This window comes from Salvelinus sp. IW2-2015, linkage group LG7, assembly GCF_002910315.2.
Source record: "Salvelinus sp. IW2-2015 linkage group LG7, ASM291031v2, whole genome shotgun sequence".
Classification (NCBI taxonomy): domain Eukaryota; kingdom Metazoa; phylum Chordata; class Actinopteri; order Salmoniformes; family Salmonidae; genus Salvelinus; species Salvelinus sp. IW2-2015.
The window spans coordinates 10,710,756-10,725,559 of NC_036847.1; the positions used below are offsets into that span (position 1 = coordinate 10,710,756).

Genomic DNA, 14,804 nt, shown 5'->3' on the forward strand with positions numbered 1-14,804 from the left:
AATACTTATGTCATGCATAAAATGCAAATTAATTATTTAAAAATCATACAATGTGATTTTCTGGATTTTTGTTTTAGATTCCGTCTCTCAAGTTGAAGTGTACCTATGATTATATATATATATATATATATATATATATATATATATATATATATATATATATATATATATATATATATGCCCATCTTTGCCAATGAGCTGAAACTACAGTATGCCAGCATATGGAATGTGTAGAATGGAGTGATAGGGGAGCATTTGGTCCAAAATATATGAGGCTTTATCTGTCTAAGAGGGGAGTTGAGATGCTGCATAGGGACAGCTAGGGCTAGAGGGGGGACCATGTCAGGTGAGAAAGAGGGAGGAAGGAAAGGGGGAGGAAGATGAAGATATATCATTCAGGATAGAAGGTAAGAGAGGATAAAGAGGATATAGTATTTCTGGAGGTGAAAACAAACGGATGGACTGTGGACAGAATTTGGACGTTAGAACTCAAGGGTAACATGCTGACTACACAAGACACGCGAGTGCGTGCACCATCGTCCACATGTTTATTTTGTCTATCCCACCAGACGCGATCATGACACACAGGTTAAAAAAACAAAATCAACTGAGAGAGAGTGAGTGTGAGCAGAGAGGGAAAGAGAGTGTGAGCAGAGAGAGAGAGGAGAGAAAGGAGAGAGAGGAGAGAGAGATATTAGAGGCGGCAGGGAGGAGGAGGATAGAGAGAGAGGTAATGAAAGAGAGAGTGGGGAGCCACATTGGCTTGAGGATTCCATGGGAACGAGGAGAGACTTTGAGATGGTGAGTTAAGGGACAGAACAGAAGGGCTTGTGGTAATTCATATTCATGTATACTAGCCAGCTGGTCACTGAGAGGAGAAACATGCAGATGGAGAAGCAGCATGTCCTTCACGAAGACTCCAAGACTGATTTGAGCTCTACTCTGTCTCCAACCAAAGACTGTAGGAGATCTTAACCATCTATCTACTACCTTTCTGTTTTGTTGGCGACTTGACGGGTTGGACAAGCCATCCCACATCCAGCTGGTAGAACATTTATGCAAGTTGATGAAAGGGGATTTGACACCATTTGAAAAGACCGAAGCGCACCAAATATAGGAGAGAGTTGACTACTGGAAACTGCCCATTGGCGTAGGCACTATGAATCTTTCCAGGTGCTTACGCGTGTTGAGCGCACTTTTCTTCGTGCATCCTTCTCAAGGTAAAGTCTTGTGAAATTCGACCTTCTTAAATTGATGTTGTCTCTGTGAGTTTCAGTTTATAGGCTGATCATTGACATGCTTGTTGGACTTGACTTTACAGTTTCCTATAGATTGTAAATGGTTTAGATTATGTAATGATAAAACATGAATTGTATGTTACAGATGTGCATATTTGCAATGCGATCCATAACAAATGTAATATCAAATATTCTCAAATATATACACCCCACACAATATCAGTTGTTTATCACAATGATTTGCAATGACACATTTTCATTATGGATCATGTTGATTTGAAGCCTGCTTTTGAGAGACGGATTCCCTGTTGTGCTTGTTGTTTGGATTGAGTTGTTGTGAGGGAGCTGGAATATGGTGTGCATCACAGTAGGTTGGTGGCACCTTAATTGGGGAGGATGGGCTTGTGGTAACGGCTGGTTTCCATGTGTTTGATACCATTCCATTAGCGCCGTTCCAGACATTATTATGAGCCGTCCTCCCCTCAGCGGCCTCCTGTGCTGTGCATACACTATTGACTAATGAAAACATATTCATCATAAGGAGGACAGATTTAGGTACACTTAATATTCATACAAGCCAAAGGAAACCACTTACCTTATATGTCACATGAACAGCACAAATGTATTTTACAGGAGAGACCCATACCAGTCTTTACCAGTCACATTCAGATATACAGAAGCTTTTCATCTAGTTGTGTCAGTTAAAAGAAGTAATTGTTTTACAGTAAACAGATTTCATTCACAATTACACAGTGAGGATGATGGTAATCATTTAAGAGAAATTATAAACTGGGTGGTTCAAGCCCTGAATGCTGATTGGCTGACAGCCGTGGTATATCAGACCGTATACCACAGGTTTGACAACATTTATTTTTACTGCTCTAATTATGTTGGTAACCAGTTTATAATAGCAATAAGGCACCTCGGGGGGGTGTGATCCCATTGTAAAGGACAGTCTATCAAGAGCCAAAATAAGACTGATATAGACACGTACCCTCAGTGTTGAAAATAAACTTGTATCTATTGAGAAGCCATGCAGGATGCATATCTCTTGTTTTGTCTGCGACAAAGCTTGTAAGTCAAAATCCAACGATAGGGTCAAACATACCTGTCCCTCCCAGCAGTTATTGGAATGAAAGGTTTCCCTGGATCGTGTCAAGGTTGTCCGGTGTCTGGACATGTCAAACAGATCCAGGTGTAAAACGGAGAGAAGAAAAAGGAAGTATATCTATTTAATACGTTATTGATCCTGAGCCTTTAAAAATAGAAGAGGATGCCAGATTCCAGGCAACTGAAGGACGGCCCATCAACTTTGATTGAGTGGAGATGAGGACCTGAGTGTAAGGGCAGCATACTAAGATGCACGGTGTCACCGACTCACCATTGTTAATGTTCATACTTAGGTATCTTTGCAGAAGTCTGTTTGACTTGGCAATTAACATCATATAGGGCTGTGTATGTACAGTACTCAATACATGTGCAATGGCAGAGAAATAATGAATAAATAAAAGACTGGGCTTAAACATCCCCCAGACTTTGCTCTCACTCCTCTCCTAATTGTTCTCAGACATCGTTAGGTCATCCTCCCTGCTATGTGAGCCGATTCTAAAAAGGAGGGATGTAATTGAGTTCACTCATCTGAGCCGAATGGGAGGGAGAGAGAGGAGGAGGGACAGAGAAAGAGAGAGTTAGAGGAAAGAGAGAGGGGGGAAAGAGAGAGAGGAAGAGATGGTGAGAGAGAGAGCGACTGAGACGAGAGAGAGAGAGAGGGGAAGAAAGAAAAGAGAGGGGAAGAAAGAAAAGAGAGAGAGAAAGCGAGGGATGAGAGGCGTTTCGTCTGATCGCGCCATCAGCATGTATAAGCGTGAGAGAAACAACGTACTCTAACTGCCTTCAGCCTTCATTCCTTTTTTTTGATCCTCTTCTGCTTCCTTCTCTCTCTCGATCTGATACTGTCTTATGTTACCATATGCCAACTGTCACGCCCTGGCCATATAGAGTGTTTTTAGTCTCTATTTTGGTTAGGCCAGGGTGTTATTAGGGTGGGTATTCTATGTGTTATATTTCTATGTTTTGGCCGGGTATGGTTCTCAATCGGGGACAGCTGTCTATCGTTGTCTCTGATTCGGAATCATACTTAGGCAGCCTTTTTTCCTTTTGGGATTGTGAGTAGTTATCTTTGTTAGTGGCACTATGCCCTGTAAGCTTCACGGTTATTTCTTTGTTTCTTGTTTTGTTGGCGACATTTACTAAAAGAAAATAAAATGTACGCTCACCACGCTGCACCTTGGTCTCCTTCCGACGACGGCCGTGACACCAATACTCAGCAGAGGTCCCCCTTCTTCAGATTACACCTCCTATCCAAATGCAAAGAGCCGTTTTTATGATGGCTGTCTGCTTGAGAGAAACTCATTATAAGATATGAGCTTTTGGCGGGGGGAGGGGTGGGGTCTACAGTTTGTATGCAGTGTTGCATATGTGTGACCTCTCAATTTCTGCGTCTAATAGATCTCTCTTTTTAGATGACACACAGGATTGTACTCTGTGTTTAAATGTAGGGGAGTTAAAGGTCCAATGCAAAAGTATGTGTAAAGGTTAAAAGAATCCAAGAATCTAAAAAGGATAATAGACATGGGAATGGGCTCTCCAGAAGGAGTTAATGATGGGAATGGGCTCTCCAGAAGGAGTTAATGATGGGTATGAGCTCTCCAGAAGGAGTTAATGATGGGTATGAGCNTCTCCAGAAGGAGTTAATGATGGGTATGAGCTCTCCAGAAGGAGTTAATGATGGGAATGGGCTCTCCAGAAGGAGTTAATGATGGGTATGAGCTCCAGAAGGAGTTAATGATGGGAATGAGCTCTCCAGAAGGAGTTAGTGATGGTAATGTCAAATCAAAGTAGCAAAATAGTTGGTAGGTACTAGCCAAGCATCAGGAGTGAGATACTAGACGATTGTTGTCTGACTTGTATGAAAAGACAACAATTTACTTCCTGATTGCACATGGGTATATGTTTTTCATTACATAATATTAATACCCTAAAACAAAAAATACCATTCGAAAAGTGACGACAGTAGGTTATTGAGTTAATAATAAATGAATATCACAGAGGGTCAGCCTAAACATTCACTTGTCCACTGTATGTAGCCCAAGTAAGCAGTGGCCTAGGATCTATTTTCAAACACTTTCATTTGATACTGTTCCAAAATGCAGTAGCTTGTTGTTCTCCGAAGCTGTGTGTGGAACTGGACACCCTGACTATTGTCTTTCTTCCTCCCCCCAGTGTGTCCTCTTGGTGGACCCCGGGTCCATGCTTTCCATGCTGCCCATGCCGCTGAGGAGAGGCTTCTCAAGAACCTGTTTGCCCACTACAACAAGCTGTCCCGGCCTGTGGCCAACACCTCCGACGTGGTGCTGGTCCACTTTGGCCTCTCCATCGCCCAGCTCATCGACGTGGTTAGCAAACTCAAACAACTCCTATAGTTATTCACATCATTTTGTTGTGATTGACAGATGCACTGGGGTGAAATCTTTAACTTAAAATTCAGTCAAATTTCCACGTGTCAAAAGGAAACTAGTGATTTCGGTAGAAGTTAGGATTCACTGTGTTTGGCCACACTGTAGTGCAATATACTTTTTTCAAACATGACTTGATCTGTTTTTAGTCTTATTGATAGGCTGAAACATGGTTGAAGACTGGTTGTGAAACCATATCAGTCTATAGCCATGTCTCAAGGGCAAGACCTATGCCAGGACCCTTCATTTCAAGAATTTTAAAGTGCTTGCCCCCCCCCCCCCCCCCCCCCTCCAGAGACTCCAGAGACTTTAATAAACCTATACCGCGAGTTGGATTTTAAAAGGCAAATACAATCATTGGTCTTCACAGCCTTTAACTCATTAATTAAAAGCTTTAGATTAAACTTGTGTACCATGTTTCCTAAGGGGATGGTCCTCACAATGTTGACACACAATTAAAAGGCTTACTCTCTCCACTTGCCTGCTTTGCTGCCTCTAAACGAGTCATTTCTGCCTAGAATTACCGGCCAAAGATTACCCAAGGGCATCCTCATAGTCCTGTCTCAGTCCTCTCAGGCAGCAGGATGGTATATGGGGACAGTGAATTGGGAAAAAGATACCTGTGAGAAGAAGTGACAGCTCAGCTCTGGAGACCATGTGTGGTACTTGTGAGCAGAGAACACAGGCAGATTTTTTTTCTCCAAAAGGAATGTTACGTTGTGTTGTATTCACACATTTGTCTAATGTTTATTTTGTAACTTAGTCATGAAGCATATGGCTTTCTTGGGACAAATAGGACATAGGCGTTTAGGGACCAAAAAGCTGCTCATTAGAAATTCAACAAGCACTTGTGGGTAGCATATTGTTTGGGTTTTCAAAATGCTTTACAGGACTGTATTATCATACATTATTCACCACTATGCATACTTTAACCCGAATATTCATCTTGGAACATCTTGATAAGACTTTTGAAAGGAGGAAAAGGGGATACCTTGTCAGTTGCACAACTGAATGCATTCAACCGAAATGTGTCTTCCGCATTTAAAGGTTCAATATGCAGAAATCGCTCCACCATTTCCTGGTTGCAAAAATTCTAATAGTTTGCCTAATTTCAGTTTATCATTGTACCATCTAAACCGCTGTGAAGTATATTTTCAATAACCCACAATAATGTGTTTTCAGCTCATTTGAAGCCGATGTACAAAACCTAAAGTAAAAGACGCAAAAATTAAACTTAAGAACGGCAAGAATTGAAATATCGCACATAGAACTGATCTACCGCTTCTTAGACTTGCTTTCAATGAAAATAACAGATATATAACGCAGATTTCAATATGAATTTGGTCGGGACGCCCACTAAATGACATATTGCAGTTTTAACACAAAGAGAGGTGCAGGGGGCTGCCTTAATCAAGGTCCACATCATTGACTCCCAGGGAGCAGTTGTTGTGAGGACTAACTGCCTTGCTCAAGGGCAGAACAGCAGATTTTTCCACCTTTTGGTTACTGTCCCAACGCACTAACCGCTACGCTACCTCACACACCAAAGTTGACATTAGTAGGTCATTTGAGGCAAAGCAGCGCAAACTCCCTGAATATTTGTGTGACCTTATGTGTCTATAGAGTAAGAATGTTTTTGGAAGAAAAAAATGATATAGATATATATATATACAAATACACACAGTGCCTTGGTAAAGTATTCAGACCTCTTGACTTTTTCCACATTTTGTTACGTTAGCCTTATTCTAAAATTGATTGAATAGTTTTTTCCCTCATCAATGTACACACAATACCCCTAATATGACAAAGCAACAACAGGTTTTTAGACATTTTTGCCAATTTATAAAAAATAAATAAAAAATATCACATTTACATAAGTATTCAGACCTTTTACTCAGTACTTTCTTGAAGCACCTTTGGCAGCGATTACAGTATTGAGCCTTCATAGGTCTGACGCTACAAGCTTGGCACACCTGTATTTGGGGAGTTTCTCCCATTCTTCTCTACAGTTCCTCTCAAGCTCTGTCAGGTTGGATGGGGAGCATTGCTGCACAGCTATTTTCAAGTCTCTCTAGAGATGTTCGATCGGGTTCATGTCAGGGCTCTGGCTGGGCCACTCAAGGACATTCAGAGACTTGTCCCGAAGACACTCCTGCGTTGTCTTGGCTCTGTGCTTAGGGTCGTTGTCCTGTTGGAAGGTAACCCTTCCACCCAGTCGGAGGTCCTGATTGCTCTGGAGCAGATTTTCATCAAGGATCTCTCAATACTTTGCTCCGTTCATCTTTGCCTTCGATCCTGACTAATCCTTACTGCTGAAAAACATCCCCACACATGATGCTGCCACCACCATGCTTCACCGTAGGGATGGTGCCAGGTTTCCTCCAGACGTGACGCTTGGCATTCAGGCCATAGAGTTCAATCTTGGTTTCATCAGACCAAAGAATCTTGTTTCTCATGGTCTGAGAGACTTTAGGTGCCTTTTGGCAAACTTCAAGCGGGCTGTTATGTGCCTTTTACTGAGGAGTGGCTTCTGTTTGGCCACTCTACCATAAAGGCCTGATTGGTGGAGTGCTGCAGAGAGAGTTGTCCTTCTGGAAGGTTCTCCCATCTCCACAGAGGAACTCTAGAGCTTTGTCAGAGTTACCATAGGGTTTTTGGTCACCTCCCTGACCAAGGCTCTTCTCCTCCGATTGCTCAGTTTGGCTGGGCGGCCAGCTCTTGGAAGAGTCTTGGTGGTTCCAAACTTTTTCCATTTAAGAATGATGGAGGCCACTATGTTCTTGGGGACCTTCAATGCTGCCGACATTTTTTGGTACCCTTCCCCAGATCTGTGCCTCGACACAATCCTGTCTCGGAGCTCTACGCACAATTCCTTCATGGTTTGGTTTTTGCTCTGACACGCACTGTCAACTATGGAACCTTATATAGACAAGTGTGTGCCTTTCCAAATCATGTCCAATCAATAAAATTTTACCACAGGTGGACTCCAATCAAGTCGTAGAAACATCTCAAGGATGATCAATTGAAACAGGATGCACCTGAGCTCAATTTAGAGTCTAATAGCAAAGGGTCTGATTACTAATGTAAATGGAAATTTTAGTTTTTAATTGTTAATAAATGTGCAACTTTTCTAAAAACCTGTTTATGCTTTGTCATTTTGGGGTATTGTGTGTAGATTGCTGATGATTTTTTTTTACTTAATCCATTTTAGAATAAGGCTGTAATGTAACAACATTTGGAAAAGTCAAAGGGTCTGAATACCTTCCGAAGGCACAGTATATATATTTTTATTTTTAACGGTACACCCTTCAACTCCATCCTTCTTTTTGTGCAAACAGGACGAGAAGAACCAGATGATGACGACCAACGTCTGGGTGAAACAAGTACGTTCGAATCAAATGCAGAGCTCCATTGTACATGAACTGTACCATAGAATTAAATAGTACACAAATAGAATAGAATATAATTGATCTCTATGAACTATAATTAAAAAATAATTATAATTAGGTGGGTGCTTATCTAAGTGTGTATTATATGCATGTGTGAAATGAAAATGTATATTTTACATATTCCAACACACCCTCGGAGAGTGCGGTCACGGCAAGAGCAATTGGCATGATAGTATTGCACATTTACCTTTGACATATATTATTTGTAATGTAACGTGCCTGCATGAATAGAACATTTCATCTTTATTCCCCGCAGGAGTGGAATGATTATAAACTCCGCTGGAACCCAGAGGAGTACGAGAATGTCACCTCCATCCGCATCCCCTCAGAAATCATCTGGAGGCCTGATATTGTGCTTTATAACAAGTAAAGTACTTGTTTTTGGGCAATCCTTCACTTCAAACAAGTTGCCTAAGGTGTACCGAAACTAACAGTCTAATAGTTTGACAGCAGGACAGCAACTTGTTTTGAAAGACATCAATATTGACTGATGCATATTCGGATTTTCGATTCCGAATTCCGACTCGAAATTCCAATTCTCCTTTTTCGCTTAGTCTGTCCCTCAGTTCCACTCTGGGGAATCCCCATTGGGACCTGCATGAGTCAGCTTCCCCATCTCAAGGGTCATTCCAATAGTGAACATATGGGGTGGATTTAGTAGTTATGCCCTCAGCCCCTCGCTTTTGCCCCCTCAAGTGTTCTCCAGAGTAGACTGATCATTACCATTTGTCACCGTTATAGAGTGGAACTGAATGCGTGGACTGAACGAAAAAGGAAAACCAGAACCGGCTTATGTATATTGTCTTATATAGACCGTGTGTTGATGAGTAACGATTGCGGTTTGGGGAAATCCCTTCACAACAAATGGGATGAGTTTAAGAACAGCTGGAAATATGTTTAAGCATCGAGCCAAATCTTTCGTCCTATGTCATTTCTTAATTTGGCTAAAATAGATCGGAGAGAAGGCAGTCAAAATTGGCCTGGTCATAAACAAAACGTATTTGATTTATTACATTGCACAATGCAATACACTAGGAGGGGAATAGGAGACAAAATGTGATTGGATGTGCTTTGGGAGGTCAAAGACAACATGCATCCCTTTGACTGATACTCACTGGTGGACACGTTTTACATCCTGTAAAAGGACAGTAAGCTGATAAGGATAGCTAGATTGGATTTCTAACCTGCAGCTGGGTTTTCATAACTGGGCTGGTGGCTAGGTAAACCATACAGACATTTGTGAATGATTGGATATCACAAAGAAACATCATCACCTTTCGCCGTTCATTGCATCCAGACTTTTAGTTTCATGAAATCAACAAATGAACATGTGTGGTCTAATGTGAAAATAGTCCATGCAAACATGGAAGCATGAGTTCAAAGCTCAGTCAATTATTAGTAGTACACAAATTACATTTACTGTTGGCAGCAGGCAGGCAAAATGCATTTGGGAATTTTGCAAACTCAGTACATGAGTACATGCATTTTGTAGTTAAATGGCAGTTGTTCCTCAAAAATTGTGTTTGCTGGTGTGTTCCTTATTGTACCTGACATGCAGTCAGTGATAATATAGTTTTGTATTGTGTAAAATTGTTCATGAATATACACTGGGTTTTGATCTGTTAAATTCTTCACAAATGCTCAGTGCTAATATAAGTCTGGAAACCAATGCTGACTTAAGAAATGCACGCAAAGTAAAAAAAAAATGTAAATGGTCCATATAGTATTTGTAGACTAAATCCTTAAAGTAACTGCCATATTTCCAATGATGATATTGCATGAATAACACAATCAAGGGGTTGCTACTTCTCTAATGTATTTCCTCTGTAGCGCTGATGGTGACTTCGCGGTGACCCACCTGACCAAGGCCCACCTGTTCTACGACGGACGCATCAAATGGATGCCACCGGCCATCTACAAGTCCTCCTGCAGCATTGACGTCACCTTCTTCCCCTTCGACCAGCAGAACTGCAAGATGAAGTTTGGCTCGTGGACTTACGACCGTGCCAAGATCGACTTGATCAGCATAGCCAGTGATGTGGACCAGATGGACTACTGGGAGAGCGGCGAGTGGGTGATCATCAACGCTGTGGGCAAGTACAACACCAAGAAGTACGAGTGCTGCACCGAGATCTACCCCGACATCACCTATTACTTCATCATCCGCAGGCTGCCGCTCTTCTACACCATCAACCTGATTATACCATGTCTGTTGATCTCCTGTCTGACTGTCTTGGTCTTCTATCTGCCCTCCCAGTGTGGCGAGAAGATCACCCTGTGTATCTCTGTGTTGCTGTCTCTCACCGTCTTCCTCTTGCTCATTACCGAGATCATCCCATCCACCTCGCTGGTCATCCCGCTCATCGGCGAGTACCTCCTCTTCACAATGATCTTCGTCACCCTCTCGATTATCATCACCGTCTTTGTGCTCAACGTGCACCACCGCTCGCCGCGCACACACGGCATGTCGCACTGGGTGCGCCGGGTCTTCCTGGACCTGGTGCCTCGTGTGCTTTTCATGAAGCGGCCACCGGCCACAGCCAAGCAGAACTGCCGGAAGCTGATTGAGATGATGCACCGGACCAGCTCCTCGACAGCAGCCAGTCAGTCGCAGTCTTTCTGGGCCGGGGTGGAAACGGGGCTAGGACAGCTAGGACAGCTAGGACAGCTGGGACACACACTGCCTGCCACCCCCTCTGACAGCTCCAACATCCTAGCCCTTTCCCCTTCACCATCTCCCTCTCCTACCCAGGGCCTGCCCTTGGAGGAGCACCCCCTCAAGGCCCCCCAGCTCTTCTGCCGCTCCCCTTCCAGCCAGTACTCCATCCTCCTGGAGGAGCCTGGCAAACTCGGGAACACTGCCTCCCCTTTGTCCTGCTCAACCCACTCCTCCACTCCGTCATCCTCCCCCCCGTCTCTGCCGCTGGGTCCCCTGGGTCCAGTTCACTCTCTTCCCCGGGACGAGCCACAAATACTGTCCCCCAACGGGCGGAGCCACAGTGTAGAGCACGTGTTTGACCACCAGAGGGAGCCTAACTGGGAGCCCCCCCAAAGGGTCGGGCACCGCTGCCGCTCCCACAGCTTCCAGTACTGCTGCCTGCACGAGGAAGGGGGTGGGGTTGCTGGTGGTGGCAAGGGCCGAGAGGCTGTAGGTGAAGGAAGGCTAAAGAGACAGGTTCTGCTAGACCAACTAGCTAGAGCCTCCTCCACAGAGCCCACTGTTGATCTAGTGATCCGGGAAACCATGGTCCCCAGAATATCCCCGTCGATGAGAAGGGCCATAGAGGGTGTGCAGTACATCGCTGACCACCTCAGGGCAGAGGACGCCGACTTCTCAGTGAGTTTGTTGACATTACCTTTTCTGTCAGAGTTCCTTAATTTGCAAGGTTGCCCTATGACTTGATATACTGCAGGGGTCTCCAACAGGTTGATCGCAAGCTACTAGCACTGTAGCTTGCAGCCCACATATGAGTAGCTCGCCAAACAATTCTGAAAATACATGCAATTGTCACGCTTTCCATTGCAAACTGTCATAAACAAATCTCACAAGTATCAGACACCACAAGCTCCCAGCTACTATCAAATCAACAAAACATTGAAATTCTCCCACCCCTGGTTTGCCACTATTGGCTTAAAAAGCCAAACCTAACACAATATCATCCAGTACATTTTCAGCAATATTGTGGTGCGTGCGTTTGTCTATCACTACGTGTGTAGCCAGTTGATTTGATAACCGTCTTGTGGGTTGAAGGACATACTTTCCACAAAACTGTCTCAATTAAATGTTAACTACAAAGTACACTTACCTGGCAGAAGTATTTCATGAGTAAGTACATCATTTGTATCTATTATTTGTTATTTGCAAACTTTGCCATGAAATGAGCAGCAGCAGTACAGAACCATTGCTAGACCGGCACATTCCTCACACGCTTGATCAATCAATCAAATGTATTTATGAAGCCCTTCTTACATCAGCTGATATCACAAAATGCTGTAGAGAAACCCAGCCTAAAACCAGCAGGGTCAAATAATAATAATCACAGTGGTTGTCGAGGGTGCAACAGGTCAGCACCTCAGGAGTAAATGTCAGTTGGCTTTTCATAGCCGATCAATTAGAGTATCTCTACTGCTCCTGCTGTCTCTAGAGAGTTGAAAACAGCATGTCTGGGACAGGTAGCACGTCCGGTGAACAGGTCAGGGTTCCATAGCCGCAGGCAGATCAGTTGAAACTGGAGCAGCAGCATGACCAGGTGGACTGGGGACAGCAAGTAGTCATCAGGCCAGGTAGTCCTGAGGCATGGTCCTAGGGCTCAGGTCCTCTGAGAGAGAAAGAGAGAAAAGAAAGAAAGAGAGAAAGAAAGAAAGAGAGAGAGAAAAAGAGAAAAAGAGAGAGAATTAGAGGGAGCATCCTTAAATTCACACAGGACACCGGATAAGACAGGAGAAATACTCCAGATATAACAGACTGACCCTAGCCCACCGACACATAAATTACTGCAGCGTAAATATTCGAGGCTGAGACGAGACAGGAGGGGTCGGGAGACACTGTGGCAGGATATAACAGGCAGGATATAACCCCACCCACTTTGCCAAAGCACAGCCCCCACACCACAAGAGGGATATCTTCAACCACTAACTTACCATCCTGAGACAAGGCCGAGTACAGCCCACGAAGATCTCCTCCATGGCACAACCCAAGGGGGGCGCCAATCCGGACAGGAATATCACGTCAGTGACTCAACCCACTCCTAGGGACGGCAAGAAAGAGCACCAGTAAGCCAGTGACTCAGCCCCTGTAATAGGGTTAGATGCACAATTTAAGGGAAATTACACTCAAAAATCTATTTGTTCGTTTTCAAAAAAATGTGTCTGTGATTTAAGCATTGACAAGGACTCAGAACATCCAATTTCGTTGTTTCTCTCTTACAATTGTAATTTTGAGAGTAAAAATAATAATTTAATTTGGGAAAATATAAAACAGATTTTATGGGCCCCCCCCTTAGAGTTGTTTATTAACCATTATTTTACCAGGTCTATTGACAGAAAACATAGTGCACTACTTTATCTTGTACACCAAAGACCCGGGGAAGAGTTGCAGGGGCGAGGAGAAGAATGTACCTATTTGAAAGCTAGCAAAAACAAACAGCTCGCAACACGTTTCATTTTTTTAAAGTAATGCTAGAAAAGGTTGGAGACCCCTGATATACTGTATATTGTAGTCATGATCCACATGAAAAGGCTTTAGGTAAAAGTAAGGTTTAGCTCTGGGGTATTCAGAAAAAATTACATTTGAGACTTTTCTCACTACCATGCCAAATCCATTCATTCATATTTAATGGATGGCCGCTCCCCTAAATTTGACAATTCAAGCCTTTCCAGGTGTCCTTGAGACAAAGTTCCTGTGTTTTCTATTGAAGCACACCAGGGTTGTGGTATTGCGAGCAGAAAACCAATAGGCAGCAAATCACTTTGAAGTCCTTGGTAAAGATATATCGATAGATGAGTCATAGGCAAACAGGTGTGACACAGACAACCTTTGATTAGCAATCGAGGATTGTTTCTACTGTGAAGAGAAGCTGCTGAATAGACAGGCCAGGGCAATTCTCAGGCAAAGATTGGTGGTCTCTGCAAAAGATAGTAGCACAATGTAGCTAAAGTATATGGCCAGGAGCTCTAGCCAGTGTATACTTCTCTTTGAAACAAATAAGGCTTAACAATGTTGTCCTGAATATTTCATAAGCAAGCTGGGAATGACTGACATTGAAGGGATAGCTTCCCCTTGTAATGAAAAAAATCATCCATTCGCGAGGAATCAATCAAGGGCAGAAATTGACAGCCTGTAAAATGTATGTGCGGTGTGGTGTGGATATTCGAAATGACCATCTCATCTCTTTTCTTCTTCTCCATCAGGTAAAGGAGGACTGGAAGTATGTGGCCATGGTCATTGACAGGATATTTCTCTGGATGTTTGTACTAGTGTGTATACTGGGAACACTGGGACTATTCCTTCCTCCTTGGCTGGCTGGAATGATCTAGAAACCTAGATTCCAGACACAATGAAACCGTGTGGAAGTCCGATTCCGAGATTAAAGACAAGAGACACGGAGTTACAATGCAAAGTTACCTGTGAGTCTCTCTAGGCCAATACCTTTCTAGGTTTTCTAATAGTGGTTGATTTGTATTTTATGCCTTTTTTGTTGCTTTTTAGATTGAACGTGTAAGCCACTGTCTTTATTTGCGGTTGCCATTTTGCACAGGTTATCATGAGGTTATTCACTGAGACATGGGGGGGTGTGTCTTTCATTGATTCCACAGAGCATATGAATTCTTTATGAGGCCAAAAGGCTGACAGTGAAAACATCCTTCAAAATTCCATTTTGACATTGAGCTGCGTAGCCCAAGTCCTCACCAATGTATAACGAATTACTCTAAGGATGGGCTGGCCTACGTGCGCGTACACACACACACACACACACACACACACACACACACACACACACACACCACACACACCACACACACACACACACCACACACACACACACACACAAACCACACACACCCACACACACACACACACACACACACACACACACACACAC

The 14,804-nt window shown here is 43.3% G+C and overlaps 1 protein-coding gene across 1 annotated transcript; it reads left to right on the top strand.

Annotated features, from left to right (window-relative positions):
• Window positions 1-4,547: 4,547 nt before the first annotated feature.
• Window positions 4,548-14,259, top strand: chrna4b (cholinergic receptor, nicotinic, alpha 4b). Its single transcript, XM_023990504.2, is given in 6 exon segments — window positions 4,548-4,566; window positions 4,569-4,693; window positions 8,092-8,136; window positions 8,459-8,568; window positions 10,033-11,539; window positions 14,113-14,259. Coding segments are annotated over 6 exon segments (1,932 nt in total). The 3' UTR covers window positions 14,239-14,259.
• The last annotated feature ends 545 nt before the right edge of the window (window positions 14,260-14,804 follow it).